General features: G+C 38.9%; 1 protein-coding gene across 3 annotated transcripts; it reads right to left on the bottom strand.

Annotated features, from left to right (window-relative positions):
- Window positions 1–322: 322 nt before the first annotated feature.
- On the bottom strand, window positions 323–14,786 carry TMEM74 (transmembrane protein 74). Of its 3 annotated transcripts, XR_001145300.1 has the most exons (3): window positions 14,687–14,786; window positions 5,733–5,856; window positions 323–354 (listed from the first exon to the last, which is right to left on the bottom strand). XR_001145300.1 is itself a non-coding variant. In XM_012723081.1 (2 exons), exon 2 carries the CDS (start codon window positions 12,484–12,486, stop codon window positions 11,572–11,574), a length of 915 nt encoding a protein of 304 aa, XP_012578535.1. In that variant the 5' UTR covers window positions 12,487–12,869; window positions 14,687–14,786; the 3' UTR covers window positions 6,586–11,571. The 3 variants fall into 3 exon arrangements, 2 of the variants coding, with proteins under 2 accessions (XP_012578535.1, XP_012578536.1); XM_012723081.1 differs by lacking the exons at window positions 323–354; window positions 5,733–5,856 and adding an exon at window positions 6,586–12,869; XM_012723082.1 differs by lacking the exons at window positions 323–354; window positions 5,733–5,856 and adding an exon at window positions 6,586–12,644.
- Between the last annotated feature and the right edge of the window lie 2,289 nt (window positions 14,787–17,075).

Genomic DNA, 17,075 nt, shown 5'->3' with positions numbered 1-17,075 from the left:
TTCCATATCTTACTCATTGTTGAACTTGGGGAAATTATTACATTCCACTGTGCTTCACTTTCACCTTCAATATCATTGAGGTAACAATGGTACAAAACTCTTGGGGTTCTAATGACAATGAGTTAATAGTTTTTTTTAAGATTTATTTATTTATGCACACAAAAACTGGGGTACAGGCCAGAGGTGCAAGGGGTGGGGACGTGGGTGAGAGAATTCACCAGAGACAGAGTGGTGAACAGAACAGGCAGGCTGAGTGAAGTACACCGCTGAGGGGAGCAGTGGGCATGTCAGGAAAGGTCTGCAACACTGTGTGGGTCACCTCCTGGGCTGGAAATCGAACTTGCATTGCAGTGGCTGTGGACAGATTCATAGTTTTGTGCTTAACCCATTGCGTCACCAGGTAGGACTCTAGGTAATAGTTTTAATCCCCTAAATCAATACTGGCACACAGTGCTATAAAATTTTTAAAAAGTTAAAAGCGTATTTGAAAATAAAAAAGATAGAAAAAGCATTTAAGAAGGAATTCACCAATAACTTTACTCTAGAGGTAACTTTCCATCCTATTATTTCCTTTTGTCTTAGGTCACAAATACTGCACATAATTGAGAAAAGATTCTGTATTGTATACATCTTCAGTTAATGTTACTTTATGATCATTTCTCCATATCCTTCAAAATCTCTTAAAGTTATACTTAGTAGTTTTGCAGCTTCTCTCATCTCAGCAATCTCCCTATTGTTGAGTTATGAGGTTGTTTTCAGTGTTTCATTCTTTTAGTTTATGTACTGATAAATATCTTTGTAGATAACTTTTATTTACCTCTATTCTAAGTTTCCTGGAAGTGGTATATGAGGAGAAAGGATAATTTGAATACTTTAGATATATGTTAGTTTGTGATCCAGGAAGAAATGTATTAATCATTGTGCCTGTGTAGTAAGTAATGTATCAGATCGAACCTTTCATAGCCACATTAAAAACTGCTTTTTAAAAAGGAAAAAAAAATCCCAATTGATGATGATTATATCAGTTTAATATTTCATACTGAATGTTTTGATTCCTGGCAAGAGTGAACTTTTTGCTTATCAACTATTAAAACTTACTTTTTCTAAAGTAACTTAGTCTCAGGCTCTACAAATAGAATTCATTGTCCTTCTATGTTTTTCCCTTGGGTAGTGTTTTCTAACTTTAATTCACTTCTTGGCTCTCCTTTAGAGGCTTCCTTTGCCACCCCAACCCCCCTCTTTCTTGGTTTCTTATCTTGGAAACCAGGATAAGAGGCTACTTTACTATAAGGCCAGTCTACTTATATTTGGCATAATGGGAGACTTCATCATGTTTCTATTTTATGCAAGTCATGAACAATCCTCAAGTAGCTGGCATGAGTTAATATTAATCTAGGCACTATAGAATTAGAGAGGGTACTTCCCTCTCAGAATTTAAAGTGTATTTAGAAAGAAGTCAGTCTAATGCATGAAACAGTGATCAATATAAGGCAGCCTCCACTGAGTGAATAGTGAGCTACAGATACTAAGTGCTATGGTCATTTAAAGAGGAGAAAGATCAATGATGAAGTAAGTAATCGTCAATGAGGTTAGCCTTGGCAGAGGGAAAAACAGGCAGTTTAGGTGAAACAAACTACAGAATTAAATGGCAGCCGATTATAGATACAAAAAACACGGACTTTTGTGTCAGATCTGGGTGAGATGTCTCAGCTTCACCATTTTCTAGCTTTAACCTCAAGCAAGTGTATTAACCACCAGACTCTGCATTTAAATTCCAGCTCTGCCACTTATGAGCTGTGTGACCTTGGGCAAGCTAATAATTTCTGTGGTAAATTTAACTTTGCTCATGAATAACATTAGGGTAATCTGCGTCCTGATAGGCTTGCTGTGGGGATCAAATGAGTAAATGTGAAAACTACGGCCTAGCACATTAAAGCACCCATAGTGTTAGCTTCTATTTTCAACCTCTTGTTAATATGTAAATCACTTGTTAATAAGATGTGTTAATGATTCTCCACCATAAAAGGTAACTACAGATATTTTTCTTGAGAATTGGATAGGTTTGCCAATTCAAAGCACAGAAAGAGACTGGAAATGGAGGTTATTTCCCCAAATCATGTTATTCACCTCATATTTTGAAGTGAGATACTTGACTTGTCAAGGGCAGTTTATTATTCATTAAAATGTCCATATCCATAGACCTTTATCTCCCTCCATTTGGGCTTGAGAGCCTGATTTTCTCTGTAAGACTCAAAATCAGTTTTGTTTTTTCTAAGATCAAATCCAAAACTCTCATTAACATATTCTAATTAAAGGATATAATTAATATCCTAAAAGTAGGATTTTAGCTAAAGTAGTAATTAAACAAAGAAGTTAATTAGAATATCAATTAGTTAAAGAAGTACTGTATTAGCAACACTAAGGTGATGAAGGAATTTAGAAAAATCAAACACTGAGAATGGAGATTTTACTTTTTTTTTTTTAAGATTTATTTATTTACGCAAACAAGAACTGGGGTACTGGCCAGAGATGCAAGGGGGTTGGGGGTGAGAGGATTCACCAGAGAAAGAGCGGGGAGCAGAATAGGTAATCCAACTGAAGTACACTGCTGAGGGGAGCAGTGGGCTCTGCTGTGCCATGTCACTTCCCTGGTCAGGGATCACCCTCTACTGCAGTGGCTGTGGATAGCTTCATAGTGCTGTGCTTTAACCCTTGTACCACCAGGGAGGCCCCAAAACAGAGTATGGAGATTTTAAAATGCATACACACTTTTGGGCACTTCTCCCTTCAAAGCTAGAGCTTAGTTCCCCCTTTCCTTGCATGTGGGCTGCATTTAGTGACTATTCTAATGAAGAGAGTGTAGTGGAAGGGAGAGTGGTTGTTGACTTCTGAAACTATACCATAGTGAACTTTGCAGTGCCTCCTTTATGTCTAAGATCACTCTCTGTAGGTGTCCTCCGCAGTCATGTTGTGAAGAAATTCAAAAGGGCCTTTGAAGAGGTCCACTTGGGAAGGAACAGAGGCCTCCTGCCAATAGTCAGCACACACTTGCCAGCCATATGATGACCCATCTTGGAATGGAGTCCTCCAGTTTCAGTCTAACCTTAAAATACTGCAGCCCTCGCCAATATTTGGACTGCAACATTTCAAGAGACCCTGGGCCAAACCACACAGCTAAACTTCTGGCTCACAGAAACTGTGTGAGATAATAAAAGGTTATTTTTATTTCAGCCCATTAAGTTTTGGGGTAATTTGTTATGTGGTGATATATAAATTATACATTGTAATAGTATAGATTGAGATTTTACCATGACCTACTTAACCAAATTCACTTGAGAAAATGCAAATCAAATACTCCTAGAGAAAAATGTTGGTTAGCAGAAATGAAGAAAATCATTAGAATAAGTAAACATCAAACAGGAAACTAGATACAACAAGGTCATACATTTTGGCAAAGTGGCCAACTATTGAACCCATGTCTTCTTTTTCTTGGGTGTACTATTAGACTACATTTCCCAGTCTCCCTTACAGTTAGATGTGACAGTAAGATTGAGGGCTAACAGACTGAAAACCTCCATGCTTCTTTACTCAGTCTACCTATTCAGCTTCTCAAAGACACATCCAGGAAATTATATTTTACCAACCATCTGGGCTTTATTTAGCCCAGTCAAGTTAACACATGAAGTTAACCATCAGCCAGATGGTAGAGGATAACAATAAAGGTATGCAGTTTCCATAACTATTTCAGCCTAGAAGTGAAACACATCGTTTTGCTCATATTGTATTACTATAACTTAGTCATTTAGCTCTAAGTAAATGAAAAGGGAGTTGGGGAATGTAGTGTCTCCTTCTCTAACAACAACTCTACAAAGAAAATGGGATTTTATCTTTGGTAGCTCTGTCATTGTTCACCCTTTCTCATACGCACAAGACATACTCAACTCCCAAGGGATTACTCAGAGATCCAAGCTAGTACCCCAGATCTCAATCCAAGGCCTACTGGAAGTGCACAGTTTTCCCCCTAAGGTCTAGATGTCTTTTGGGGGTCTGGAAAACTATAAAATACACATTATACCTCATATAAAATATAAAATGATGGAAAAGGGATGCAATAATTATTGATCCACAGAAATATTGACATTCTCAGGCAGGTATCATGTGGTCCTTCTGTGCTGAGAGTGGAGTATATTCTTTAGCCAGGCTCTGTTCTTTCTGGAAGAAACTCACTTGTCCCCTCTTCCCCAATGCCCTTGTTCTAGGAATTACTTCCTGTTCCTTTATTCTCAATGGTCACATCTAAAATGGGTATTCAGGAGTACACCCTCCATGAAGTGTGCACATATTTTCAGACCTGCTTCCTTCCTACTAGCACAAGTTTGGGGGCCCAAGTGTTATGCTTAAAGATTCAGAATCAAAGACTTCTTTGTCAATAACATTTCTTTAGAAACTTAGGCTACTGTGCTGCCTGTTTCTATCAGTTCCATGTGCCAATAACAATACCCCAAAATTTCCTTCCTCCAATTTGAATTGCTTCTTTGTTTCTTGACCCCTGGCTTCAGTCTAATGGTTGTTCTTTTGAGATTATCCAAAAAACTCTGGCTTTATTATGATCTTTGACAGAAGGTGTTGTCATTAGTTAATGACATTTTGTCTCTCAAGTCTCTCTCATCCTCATCTATTATTATTTAGGATCTAGTATCAATTTTTCCTAGTCACCTTTCATTGTGCTTGCAACCAGGGAATTCTTTCCTAAGTTCATCCTTTGTATAAGATACATTTTAAGGCAAGTCCTGGCTTTGCCTGCTTGCTTCTCTGATGCCCTGTTTCTCCTGCTATGGATTCACTGAGCAGCAGGGGGCATTGCTGACTGTGTCATTTAAGTATCATGGGGAAATGAGTTAAACTTTCAGCAATTTTCCTTAATGTCATCTGTGTTCCAGAGCAGTTAATTTTGCTAACTTGGCAGAACATGGGCAAGGTTAAATGACAGTCAAAAATAAATTCAATACAAGCACCTACATACTTTGATACGGTTAATTGGCAGTGAAGGAGAATACTCATTTGGCAGAATGTTCATGGAATAGAATCTTTTTTAAGTTTTAAGTCAATGAATATAAAAAAAGAAAAAAATTACTAAATGAGTTTTTTTTCCTATGGGAAAACTCTTCTGTTCAAATATAACTGAAAAAAAATTAGCATAGTTTTTGAAAGAAAATGCAATAAAAGCTAGATTGGAATTTATATATATATATATACATATATATAAATTTATAAATATATATAATGGATTTATAAATATATATATAAATTCCAATCTATTCAGTTATATATATATATATACACATATGTATATACATATATATACACACAGTTTTCTGCCACATAGTGTATTGATCATTGGAACTCTATTCAAGGTCAAGGTCTGGAGGATTATGGTCCACAGCATTAGCACATTTTACCCTACAATTGAGCAAAATGCAGTTTTCCAGGTTGATTTTGTGTCTTATAAAGGGATGTAGCATTTTCTTTTCTTTGTGAAATATATCTATAATGGAAGTAAGAGGCCATCTAATGAATGGCCTCTACAGATGATGATGAGACTGAAAAGGGGCAAGGAGGGGCATAGTTAGAGGGCAGAGAGAAGGAAAAAGGACTAGGAGGAAAAGGAGTTTTCATCATGAAGATGACCCAGTTCAGTTGTCAGTCAGTATTTAATCAGTGTGAGCAAATACCTTCAAAAACATGGTGCTTGCTATTTCAAAGCAATCCACTTAAGATAATGGTGGCTCAAGGATGGATCCCAGATAAGACTGTCTCTTGGCATTCCTGTAATTTATCTTAAGTTTCATCAGAGTCCTGCAAAACAAATAGTATTATTACCTGATTTTGTGGACGAAGAGACTATGGCTCCGATGGCTTGACAGGAGTAAAAGAACAGTCAAGTCACTTGCTTCCTTGGTTCTGAGATCCTTACACCTCAGATTATGATGATTAAGTAAACACTACATAAAAACAGAATATCTAGCACATAGCACTCAAATACAACTTTCTTTGCATCTTTGATTTCCTTACTGAAAACAGTACAAATCCAGTGAGGATTATTGTGCACAGGAAGAGTAACTACATGTTCTCCTTAGTTCCAAGGGAAAAAAATGTTAGTATAGGCTCATCTGAACCTCAGTGGGGACAACATATAGGATGACTACAAGTTTTAATATATTTTACACTCTGAGGAACCATTCCATTATCGAAAAGCAAATTTTTGGTATGATTTCCATTTGTTTATAAGTATTTTTATAAATACCTATTCATATAGGTATTTTTAAGTACACACTTTTAATCCACTACTGATTTAGACAAACCCAGCTAGATTTGACTATTTGGGTCAAAAACAGAACTCATAAGGACATAGTTTTCATTGTTTAGTTACATGGTAAACAAGAAGAAAGTTATACCAGAACTGGGGAGTAAATGGGTAAATGTTAGTTTTTAACAGATAACATTAAATATAAAAATGAGTCATCAAAAATGAAAACACAACAATCTTAATAAATAGTTTTATTTTAAAATTATATGACACACTTGCTATTAATTTATAAGGCATCCAATGCCCTAAGAAAAAGCTTATAACTTTAATAACTACCTTTATATAGTATTCAAAAAACATACCAACATCAAATTATTTTTCTTGCTTATTAAAGTAAAATAAAATCACACTGAATCACAAAAGAAACTCTGCATATACTAAAGCAGTAACCCATCTTTGCTTTCTTGTATGACCTATGCTCAGAACTTGACTAAAAAAATGAAGAAAAGGAAGATGGCAGTGGGAAAAGAAATCAGATTATCCCTGAAATACAGGAGAGTCACTAAAATTGGAGCAGAGGAAGATACTATCTGCTTCCCATATTTCCCTGAAATAAAATAATAGTTCATGGTAAAATAAGTCTAAATATGCTACACTTTTATGAGCCTAAAAATGAGACAATCAAAAACAACAAACATTTGTGGGATGAATAACCAAAACAGATTTATATATATGGTACCTTATTCTGAGTTTGAGTCCAAATTCTTCATTCATAACCTGTGAAAGACTTCTCTTGTCCTTAAAATCAACATTAAGGCATGCCAAGTTTCCTACAGAAATTTTAACAATAGCTTTGGATATTACAGTTCCATAATTATAAAATATTCTCCTAATACATATAGAGACTTGAATGTACATAAACTTGCACACAAACTATAAACTACAGGTACACACAAGTGTAAACCATAGATTTTTATAAATCAATTTCATGTATTTAAAATAACATCTTACTTTTTACAATGTCAGCGCACAAGTCAGGCAAATTATTTCCCAAGGCTTATGCTCAGAAACATTGGAAGAAAATATTACAGAATACTATGAACCATAAAATGCTGCTACAAAATCTGCTAATTCTTTCTTACAAACCCTTTTATGATGGGAACAGCCAGTGAAACTTCATTATAATTCTCATCAGAGTCATTCGTTATGCTCAATTCTGGGAAAGGTTAAATCACAAATAGAACTATGAGGAACTGTCTTATTCTTTTGTCACTGGTGGTATTAAATCTTGCTGAATAGGTGAACCCTTGGTAAAGGCTGTGAATCTCTTTTGTCAGACCACATTTTTGTGGTAGCAGTTAATTGTTCCAATGAAGTCTGACCTTCACATTGAAAAGCCTTCTTCTTGTAAATGGATAGAGTAATTTCCCTTCACTTTAGAGAGTTAGTCCAAGTAAAAATTTGCATGTATATATCACTGCACATGTAAAGGTGAGGCTGAGTGTTCAAATTATCTTGCTTACAGTTGTTGCTAATCACAAAGTAACAACAACAACAATAAAAAGAACCACTTGGGTTTATATCCTTAATTGTTGGTATCAACAAGCATGATGTTCATTCATTTATTTTTTTTTACCTAGAAGGCACAGGGAGGGCAGAAATGAATGTGGTGGGGCAGTCTCTCTTTGTCTAAATTTGTACCTTGAAAGATGTGTCCCAGCACTAGCCCAACTGGACCCTGAAATCACATAGTACAGCAGATAAACTCAGACATTTTAAGCAGACAACCAAGCATGTGACCCTGGCATCAGGGCAGACTCGTAGCTAGTACAGAATCTAATGGCACAGCTGTCGTGTGGCTAAAGTGCCCATACCCACCAAGAAACATGGTTGGATGCAGTCCTGTGCGCCTATAAACTATATGTCAACTAGGAAATGGGGTGCTGGGAGAAAAGACATCCTTCTCATGGGGAGCCGGTACATCATAATACATGGCCAGCTGTAGTAACTCCGATTAGTTAGAAGAACATACATCCTGGCAAAGTTGTGTCTTTAACTTGATCTGAAGCAGTTTAAGATGCCCTAAAAAGGAACTGTTTAATTACAGAAGTCATCAAGATTAAAGTATCCACTAGCAGCACATAAGTCCCAATAAAAAAATAGAGAAAGCAGCGTTCTTTCTGGTACTCATCCCTTTGGACCACTCTGTTGAACAATAAGCCGCCTTCTCTCCAGATTAGGAAGGTGACTGACTTTAGTTTTCTAAAACCTAGTGAATAAGGTGAAGAACCTAAACTATGAGACTCTGAAAGAAAGATTTTTTTGCTTCTCCAGAGCCAGCCCTATATACTCTCTGGTAACAACCAGCATCATGTCAGAGATCTAGCTAGAGGCGCACAAATCTCCATGAGGGAGTCAAGGCCTGCAAGGCTATCATCAGTGCAAAATCTGTAATGTTTATGACCTGGTCTTGCCAAAGTACTTCCAAATGAACAGTTAGATCCAAAACGTCTTTATCAGACTGGAAACCACAGTGCTTGAAGTTGAGAAGTTTTCTTTCCCTGTGTTACCATCACTTTAAATTCAAGTGATCTTCATCTTCATCTTAAATTTGGCACTGACAGGATGGGCTAAGACTACACAACTTTCCTGGGGAAAATTGATTAAGGCAGTTTTCTGAATTATGTCAACACAGCACAAAAGGAGGCTTCCAGATGAGTTTTGCAGGGATTCCATTTGGTGGAGTAGTGGCTCTTCCACACACAGAACCATAAGAGATGTGCCCAAATATATGGATAAATTTAAGTAACTTTGAAATGAGCATTGATTTACTACATTTCAACCTGAAAGCCTAAAGAAAGTAATATATTTTGACCTAAGTCTTTTTTTCCCTGAATATTTTTTCCTAACTGATACACACACACACACATATATGTATATGTGTATATATATCCTTTAGATCACATCACAGCTGTGTATAACTTGGTAGCACTGAGAGATTTATTAAGTGCATCCAAATGAAAAGCTAAAAAGCTTTCACTTTTTTATCATCAGTTTTACAGAAAATCATTCTAACCCTTGATTCCCAAATTTGCCTAAAAATTGGGTTGCACATTAATTCAGTTGAATCTATGATTTGACTATTTAATCCTGTTTCATCAATCAATAAAAACAAACTCAGCTGATGCCACTTGGCTTCTATGAATAAAGATGTTTATTTGATTGTTTTTAAAATACATACTTCAGACCTATTCATTCAACCAAGAGGTAGATCATTCCTCATTGCCTAAACATCATCCAAATTGGATCCTCAAACACATTGCAACCTGGGAATTTATAAACTTTCAAAATGTGAGATCTATATTACTGGTAAGTTGGTCTCAACATAAGCCATGACAGTGTCAAAATACAACAAAATCTTTGCTCAAAAAGCTCAAAGAAGTAGCAAGAGAAGGCAAAAGTCATGTTTATGTTTATAATACCCAAAATCTTATTGAGAATCAGTAAGTCTGTTCTATAGGGCAAGTGTCTTCTGATGTCAATATCATGTCTTGCTTTTACCTTAATAATTCTTTTATACACTTGTCTTCTCAATTTTTACTATCTTCTAGCCTCCTTTTTGCTTTTCACCTTAACTCTTAGGAACACACAGTATGCCTAGTGCACCAAATAGATCTGACACCCTCAGGGCTCATTCACAGAGCTATCCTGACTGCACACTCTGCTAGCCAGTCACCTTTTATTCCTGTTCTTCAGTTCACAATGAAACCTCCAACATTAGAATTTGCCTTAGAGCTTACAAAAACATCACTTGCTCACCCCAATTCAGCTCCAGTTTTCTTTCAGAATGATCTGGGTGAGCCCAATAAAAGGAAGCTAAAACAACTTGCAGCAGGAGACTGGAACCCATCACAGGATAGTTGCAAAATGCAATGCTTTTAGGCTGTTTTTCTGCACCCCCATCCTGAACCATTATCATATAGAGACAGCATCTTAGTAAGGACAGTGTTGTTGCAAATATGTGACCACTTTGCCATCATCCTTCTAGAATAAGAGTTTAAACTTCATGGGGCAAGAAGACACAGTTACTGAGGGCCCAGATTTATAAGACACTCAGAATAATGCCTGGAGCTTCTGTAATGCATTGTTACAGCAGGTGAATTTCAGTGATGAGTGCAGTTCCCACTAATTCAATGAGTTTGCCTTCCTTACTCTCTCTTTCTAGGTTCATTTTTTTTTGGATTGGGGTTGTGGTCTGCTGTCCTTCTGGGGTCATAACCTGTTGCTTGATTCAGAACAAGTGGCATTACTGACTTTGTGACACCATCCCAAGCGTATAGCTGCAAATGTATAGGAGGGCTTCTCCAAACAACAAAATGTCACCTGGGAGCTTCTCTGAGCCAGTCATGACTGAGACCTGTCTCAATACTAAGATGTCTAGAAATAGATTAAAGATGTCTATCATTGATTCTCTGGTATGAGAAAGACCTCAAGAGTGCTGGTAATCAGTATGATGGCTAAACCACAAACAAACAAACAAATTATGTTAATAATTTACTTCATCTAGAAAATGGGCATGCAACACTAATTTCTGGCATTACCACTCTGGGTTAAATTTAGATTGATCTTATAATGACTGATATAATTTTCACTTACAAGAACATTTATTCTAGTGATTTAGCTAACACTTCTGAGTACAGGAATAATTTTAAAGATAACATGTGTTTTTACAGTTTTTTTTAAATAACAAATATCTCCAGCTTCAAATATTCAAAATCAAAAATGTACATATTTAGTATTTAGTCAAATTATAGGAAGAAAAAATTTAGCAAGAAATTGGGTAAGCACCTTTGAGGATTAAATGTGAGCCTTATTATGTGATTACTGCTTAAGTTCTTTTTCACAAAACAGATAACCTAATTGATTCTTATGTGTTTAGAACACCTGGTATAGCCAAAGAATAATATCCCACATCTTATAAAAGAAGTCATTTGTACAGTAGGTCACTAGAAACATTTTGTTAAGTCAATACTGATGGCCATTATGACCAGTCTCAGGTCTGTAGAAGGATAGCCAAATTTGGTTTCTCAAAGCACTTCTTCTAAATAAAAAAATACAATAGAGAACAAAAACATTGGCCATTGATTTGGGATATAAACTTTTTTTCGTCAGGGAAATCAACTATACTGTTAACTTTAAGAAATATGTTTGGTTTTGTTTCATATAAAATGCAAGGGCTGATTCCAAGAAGTTCATAACCAAAATTAACTCTGTACAGCAAGAGCATCTTCTTCTACTAAGGACAGTTCCAGAGTATTCTCATTCGCACCGGTTTTCATCCTGAAGTTGAAAGAACCATAGAGTTTTGCAGACTCTTTGGAAGAGGCAAACCTGTTGCGACGATAGAGTTCCCCCTTCCACATAGACATCATTAGCAAACAGGACAGAACCACCCCCCCAAGAGTGAGGAGGCAGAGCCCTGCAATCACACAGCGGTCCAAGTGAGCCCCTAGCCTTGCACTCTCCTTCTCCAGGCGTTCCATCTCACGGGCTGCCACTGTGTTGGGATCCACAGTCACTTCCCGTGGGACAATGTATGAGATGATCACCAGCAAGATGCCAGTGACCAAGAACAAGATGGCACTGATGAAACCATAGTCCACTGACTTCCCTGAAGATGTGGCTTCTGAACTTGTATCATCTTCATCCTCAGATATCAGGGATATGGCAGCCTCATGCGACCACTCATTTGAATTTCTCCAACCGAGGTCTCCTAGATGATTACTCCCTTTTGATGAAGGGGAGCTATGGTTCCTCTGCTCCAAGTTGACATTCTCATCCACATGTGTAAAAGAAGTTTCTAATTCCTGGCTACAGCAGTTGCAGACTTTGCGCTCTGCTGTCATTTGGTTGTTCCCTGAGTTGAGAGGTCCTGATGGGAAGGAGTCTGGCTGAATAACACAATCTTGCAGAGAGGAGGTGGGGGATGCTGGAGCAGGGCTAAGTTTAGACCCTTCTAGCTCAGCTGCTCTTGGTGTGGAGGCACAGTGTCTCTGGCAGCAGAGAGCAGCTTTGGTGGCTGCTGCATCTGCCTGGTCACCAGGAGGCCCTCGAGAACTCCAATCAACAGCATCACACAGAGCTATCTGGCTGCCCTTAGCAAGATAGTGGAGCTCCATTGGAGCTAGGCAAACATCCCCTAGTGTTTCCAGAAATTCTGCCAACAGCTATAAAGATAAGAACCCAACAGCAGCTAAGGCTGCACTGCCAGAAGAGCTCCTCCCAAGGACCCCATCTCCTCAGCAGTCACTGTTGTAGGTACCTCAGCCAGATCCTCCTAAAGGGTAAAAGGAGAGGATACCTAAAGGCAGGAAAGTATAAAAGGGACAGTCCTCTAACTCTTCTCAGGCATTAACACTAAAAGACTTAGGTCAGGGTAGAAAAAGCGCACGGAGGAAGTGGGAGTGTCTCTGAAGAAAGCATTGCCGTCACCAAGCCAAATTTATCCAAGGACACTCACACATTTCTGTGACAGGATCCCTCAAATGAAAAGGCAGCTTTCCTGTATAGAGACACAAATGAGAAAAGGCAGGAACCTTTTTTAGCAGACCTGCTGATTTTCTGGAGAACTAGGAGCAGAGACTTCCTAACAACTCAGTCAGATCACAAGTGTTTATGCTCTTGATTCTAATAGAGCATCACTGTCCGTGAATGAATATAGGATCCTATCAGTTGAGCTCTATTGTAATTGGGGCACAGCATCTTGAGTAGCTTTGAAGTGGATGGAAAATGGCTGGTTTATCAGTCCATATGCTTGTACCTCATACAACTACTAGTGACAGAGATCTCTACTCACAAGATGCTAGGCTTATTCACTGTCCTTCCACTCTTAAACCTGTCCACTCACTGCTACATGAAGGAAGCATGTTCTTGACTGGGAAGTATAGACAACAAAGCTCACTGTATAGTCCCTGTAAAACCCCAGCCCACTCCTCCATACACTCACAGCTGCCAGTTCCAGGTTTGTTAACTCCCGCTTAGTGGATCTGAGTTCCTTTTCCTCTGCATGCTTTGCTAGCAAAAGTGCACAGGAAATTGACTACCCAGAAGTTTTTAACCCCATCTACAAGTAACTGAAAATTTTTAAAAAGCAAGTTATAAACCGAAAGAATTACAGTTCTGTTGAGGGAAAAGGTGAAAAACTATTTTAAAGATTATCTATGTAACTTTGTACACAAGATGTTCTCTTAACCCCACTGCTGCAAGAGACGTTTCTGGGACAGAACTTTGAGTTAAGCAGAAATTTCCCTCCACCTCTACTATCCATCCCAAGGAACAAAAATCTACTTTCCATTACCACCAATACAGGGTTTCCAATAAGAGCCCCATTTATTTTGTTTCCAAGTCTAGGGCAATGATTGATTTAACTCATGGCTAAGGGCTTTTTACTCTTCAAACTTCACAGCTCCAGTAGTAAAACTAACCGAGGGTCTGCCTGGTTACTCAAAACCCACATACGCACCCACCACAATTGAACCCAGAAATTTCCTTTAACAAGTGGACAGACCCCTAACGCAGGACCCGTCAATGAACGAAAAGATGGTAACGGATTTCATCAATTATTGAAGTGAGAAACCTCGCAGCTCCAGTAGACATTGGGCGCCCTGATTAACCTTTCGCACAATTAACTCGGCACATTTGACTGCTTAAGATAAAATCGGCAGTCTCTTATGGGACTTCCAATTTAAAACAAAGGGGGGGAAAATCACCATCTAATTCCCTTCTTCTGCTTCTCTCCTTAAAGAAAAGAGAGATCCCCGCTTGCTCTCTCGGAGATGCACTAGCTGCAGCCTATTTCTTTTGCAGCTCGATAATCCGGGACTTCCATCCTCAGTGGAGAATGGATAATCCCAGGGGATCGGCTAAAGGCGCTTTCCTTCCGCCCTCCGCCTCTCTTCTTTCTGGTCTGTTTAAGAGTGCTTTTAAAGAAATTGCACCTCAAAGCGATGGGACACACTGTCCCTTCCTCCTCTGGTCCTTTACCAGCATTCACATTTGCATTGGAAGTCACTGACGCCGAGAGGCTAGTCTGGCGGAGGCGACCTCCGGGATCCGACCTGCCCGCGCCGAACTGGGAGGGCGCGCCGCCCGCTAGCACCAGGCAGCGGTACACCCAGCAGCACCGCAGGATCAATCAATACATTCCTGGTGAACTCAGCGCCCGCCAGGAACCCGAAGTTGGGTGGCGTCCGCAGAGTACCCCAAAGCAAGGCAAGCACATTGGGTAGGAGTGGGCACACGCGCCCCTATTCCGCCTGGCTCCCGCGGGTCTCTCCCTTTCCCCAACGCCTCGTCTCCCTCCCACTCTCGGCCACTGACCTCCTGCCTCGGCTGCCCAGTGCGGCTTGCTCCCCGTAAGCTCGTCCTTGCGTCGCAGCTCGCGAAAGTCGCCGGATCGCCAGTCGTGGCACTTGTAGCCTCAGCGCGCAGCTTAGCTGACTGGGTGGGCAGCGCCCGTCCCGCCGTTGGGGCGGGGCGGGGAGGGGCGGGACAGGGCGCTCCCTCTTGCTGGGCATGCCGGGAGATGTAGTCCAGGGGCGGTCTCTCCGTCTCCCTCCTATCTCTGTTGACAGTACTCTCCAACCTACTTGGATTTGCCTTTTCTGAAGACAGTTCTCAGTCGGTCTTCACTCCCGCCTGACACCTTACAAAAAAGCGCTGGGTCTTTAAATTTAGGGTGAGGCCTCCAGTCTCATATGTGAATACAGGACTATGGCAAAAGAAGTGTATATTTCGTTCCAACTTTGCACCAGGCAATATGTAGGTCTATTTTAATAGAAAAACAAAAACAAACAAACAAACAAAAAAAAACACTTCAAAGCAGATTTTATTAATCCTCAGTATACTGATGAGGAACCAGGCTGAGAAATTAAGTGCTTCATCCAAGGTTACAAAGACAATAAATGGTAGCTAATAAACTGCTTCCAGGAATCGGATTCTGAAGTTTTTGCCTTGACCACAAATCATGGAGAAGAGGACTCCCCAGAGTAAAGAGTTGTCCTGCCTCCTATGACCAGCAGAATGGCTAGTAATCTGTTGAATTACAAATAATGACCTAAAATAACAACAGTTAATCTAAGTGGTACTAATGGAGGATTCTCTTCTGATCAGTAACTCATTTAATGGTTGCAATTTTTAGACTTCTGTACAAATCCTCACTTTTACAGAGGAGAAAACTAAGTTACAAGAACTTGAGTAATTTTCACTAGCAAAGGTTGGGCAAAGACCCTCCAAAACTCTGAGCTTTATGTTATCTTCAGTGACTGAAACAGTAAGTAACCAGAAACAAGAAGAGAAAGTGAAGTTGGGGGGAAGAGAGGGAGGAAATGTGAAGCTATTGAGTTTTGACTCTCAGGAAAAGTCAGAATAATTTCTTTGGGATACAATTCTCTTTCCAATATCAGTGGACCATAGCAGCCAAAATTCAAAGAGAATGTGTGGTTTGTGGATCATCTCCAGGTTTTCAGCATCTCCTTTGGAGTGATTCCAGAGTTATTAATAGTTTTTATATCTAAGGGGAGCAAAAGTAAGGTTATAATATTTATAACATTTTGCTGTGACTATAAGCTACTCATAATGCTGATGAGTCCCTCACATAAATATGGTAGCTTGCATTCAAATGGTAAATCAGTCCCCTAGAAAGATGACATCCTTAGTCTTCCTCTATGTTGATAGAGACCAGTCTCATAGTATTGGGGGAAAAGTATGTCCTGGATAAATTCCACACACTCATGTTTTATGGACTCCATTTCCATAGAGATAGACTCCATGCCAAAGAGATCCCAGGCACCAAGGATTACAACTACCATCATGCCATGAATCTGCCATGGTATTTGACACCTTGAAGGGGGTGTTTGTTCAGTATAAAACTGAACACGTTGGGGCCTGCAGAGAGCTTGATTTTCCTGCCCTTATTATGCATGCCGGGTTCAGCTCAGACAGCATTGCTAGTAGGAAAAATTTAATCAATCTCACTTTTTCTCTTTCTCTGAGCTCCCCTTCTCTCATTTTCCTTGTAAATAAATCTGTTAAATATTCTGGGTGCCTGACCTTCAGTCTTGTCCTGAGTTTTTAAGCATGTGGGTGAGGACTCATCCGAGCCATCCATCTTCCTTTGGGGTAGCTCTGTAACAATAACTCCAGGGATTTCACAATCTATTCCCGTTAAAATCTTTCTTCTGTGTGATGTTAGCCAGTTTGGCCATTGTTAGTAAACAAAACATGTATATTATACTTTCTTTTCCCTTGCTTGTTAACATCATTTCTCAGTGAGAAGATCCTTCCTTTATTTGGCTATTCTGACCACCTTCAAGGAGTAATTTATCATGCCAAACTTGCAGGGGTACAATTTTTCTTAGTTCTATATATTTAAAAGAAAACTGCATTGCCACCATAAATTGACTAGAAGAGAGTAAATAAGAAGTTGAAGAAACTTAAATTCACACTTGACAAGGAAATGCTGAAGGAACTTGGGATATTTAGTCAGAGGAGGAATCTTAAACAAGAGCTACTTTTGAATAATATGCAGTTGGTAAAATAGAAGAGAAATTTTATATTGTGGTTGATAAAGGAAAAAGAAAAACGAATGACAAAAATAGTGTTTAGCATTCATGTGTTACTACATGAATTACTAATATGTTGTCATCTTTAATTCTTATGCTAGCTCTATAAAGGAGCCAGTTTATTTGTGCCCTTTGAACAATGTAGA

This window comes from Condylura cristata, unplaced genomic scaffold, assembly GCF_000260355.1.
Source record: "Condylura cristata isolate star-nosed mole 26May11 unplaced genomic scaffold, ConCri1.0 scaffold00009, whole genome shotgun sequence".
NCBI classification, from domain to species: domain Eukaryota; kingdom Metazoa; phylum Chordata; class Mammalia; order Eulipotyphla; family Talpidae; genus Condylura; species Condylura cristata.
This window is presented reverse-complemented; position numbering and strand designations above follow the sequence as displayed.

What these genes read in the sequence shown, in the direction of transcription:
- TMEM74 (XM_012723081.1), bottom strand. Translation starts at nt 12,486, where the DNA reads ATGGAGCTCCACTATCTTGCTAAGGGCAGCCAGATAGCTCTGTGTGAT.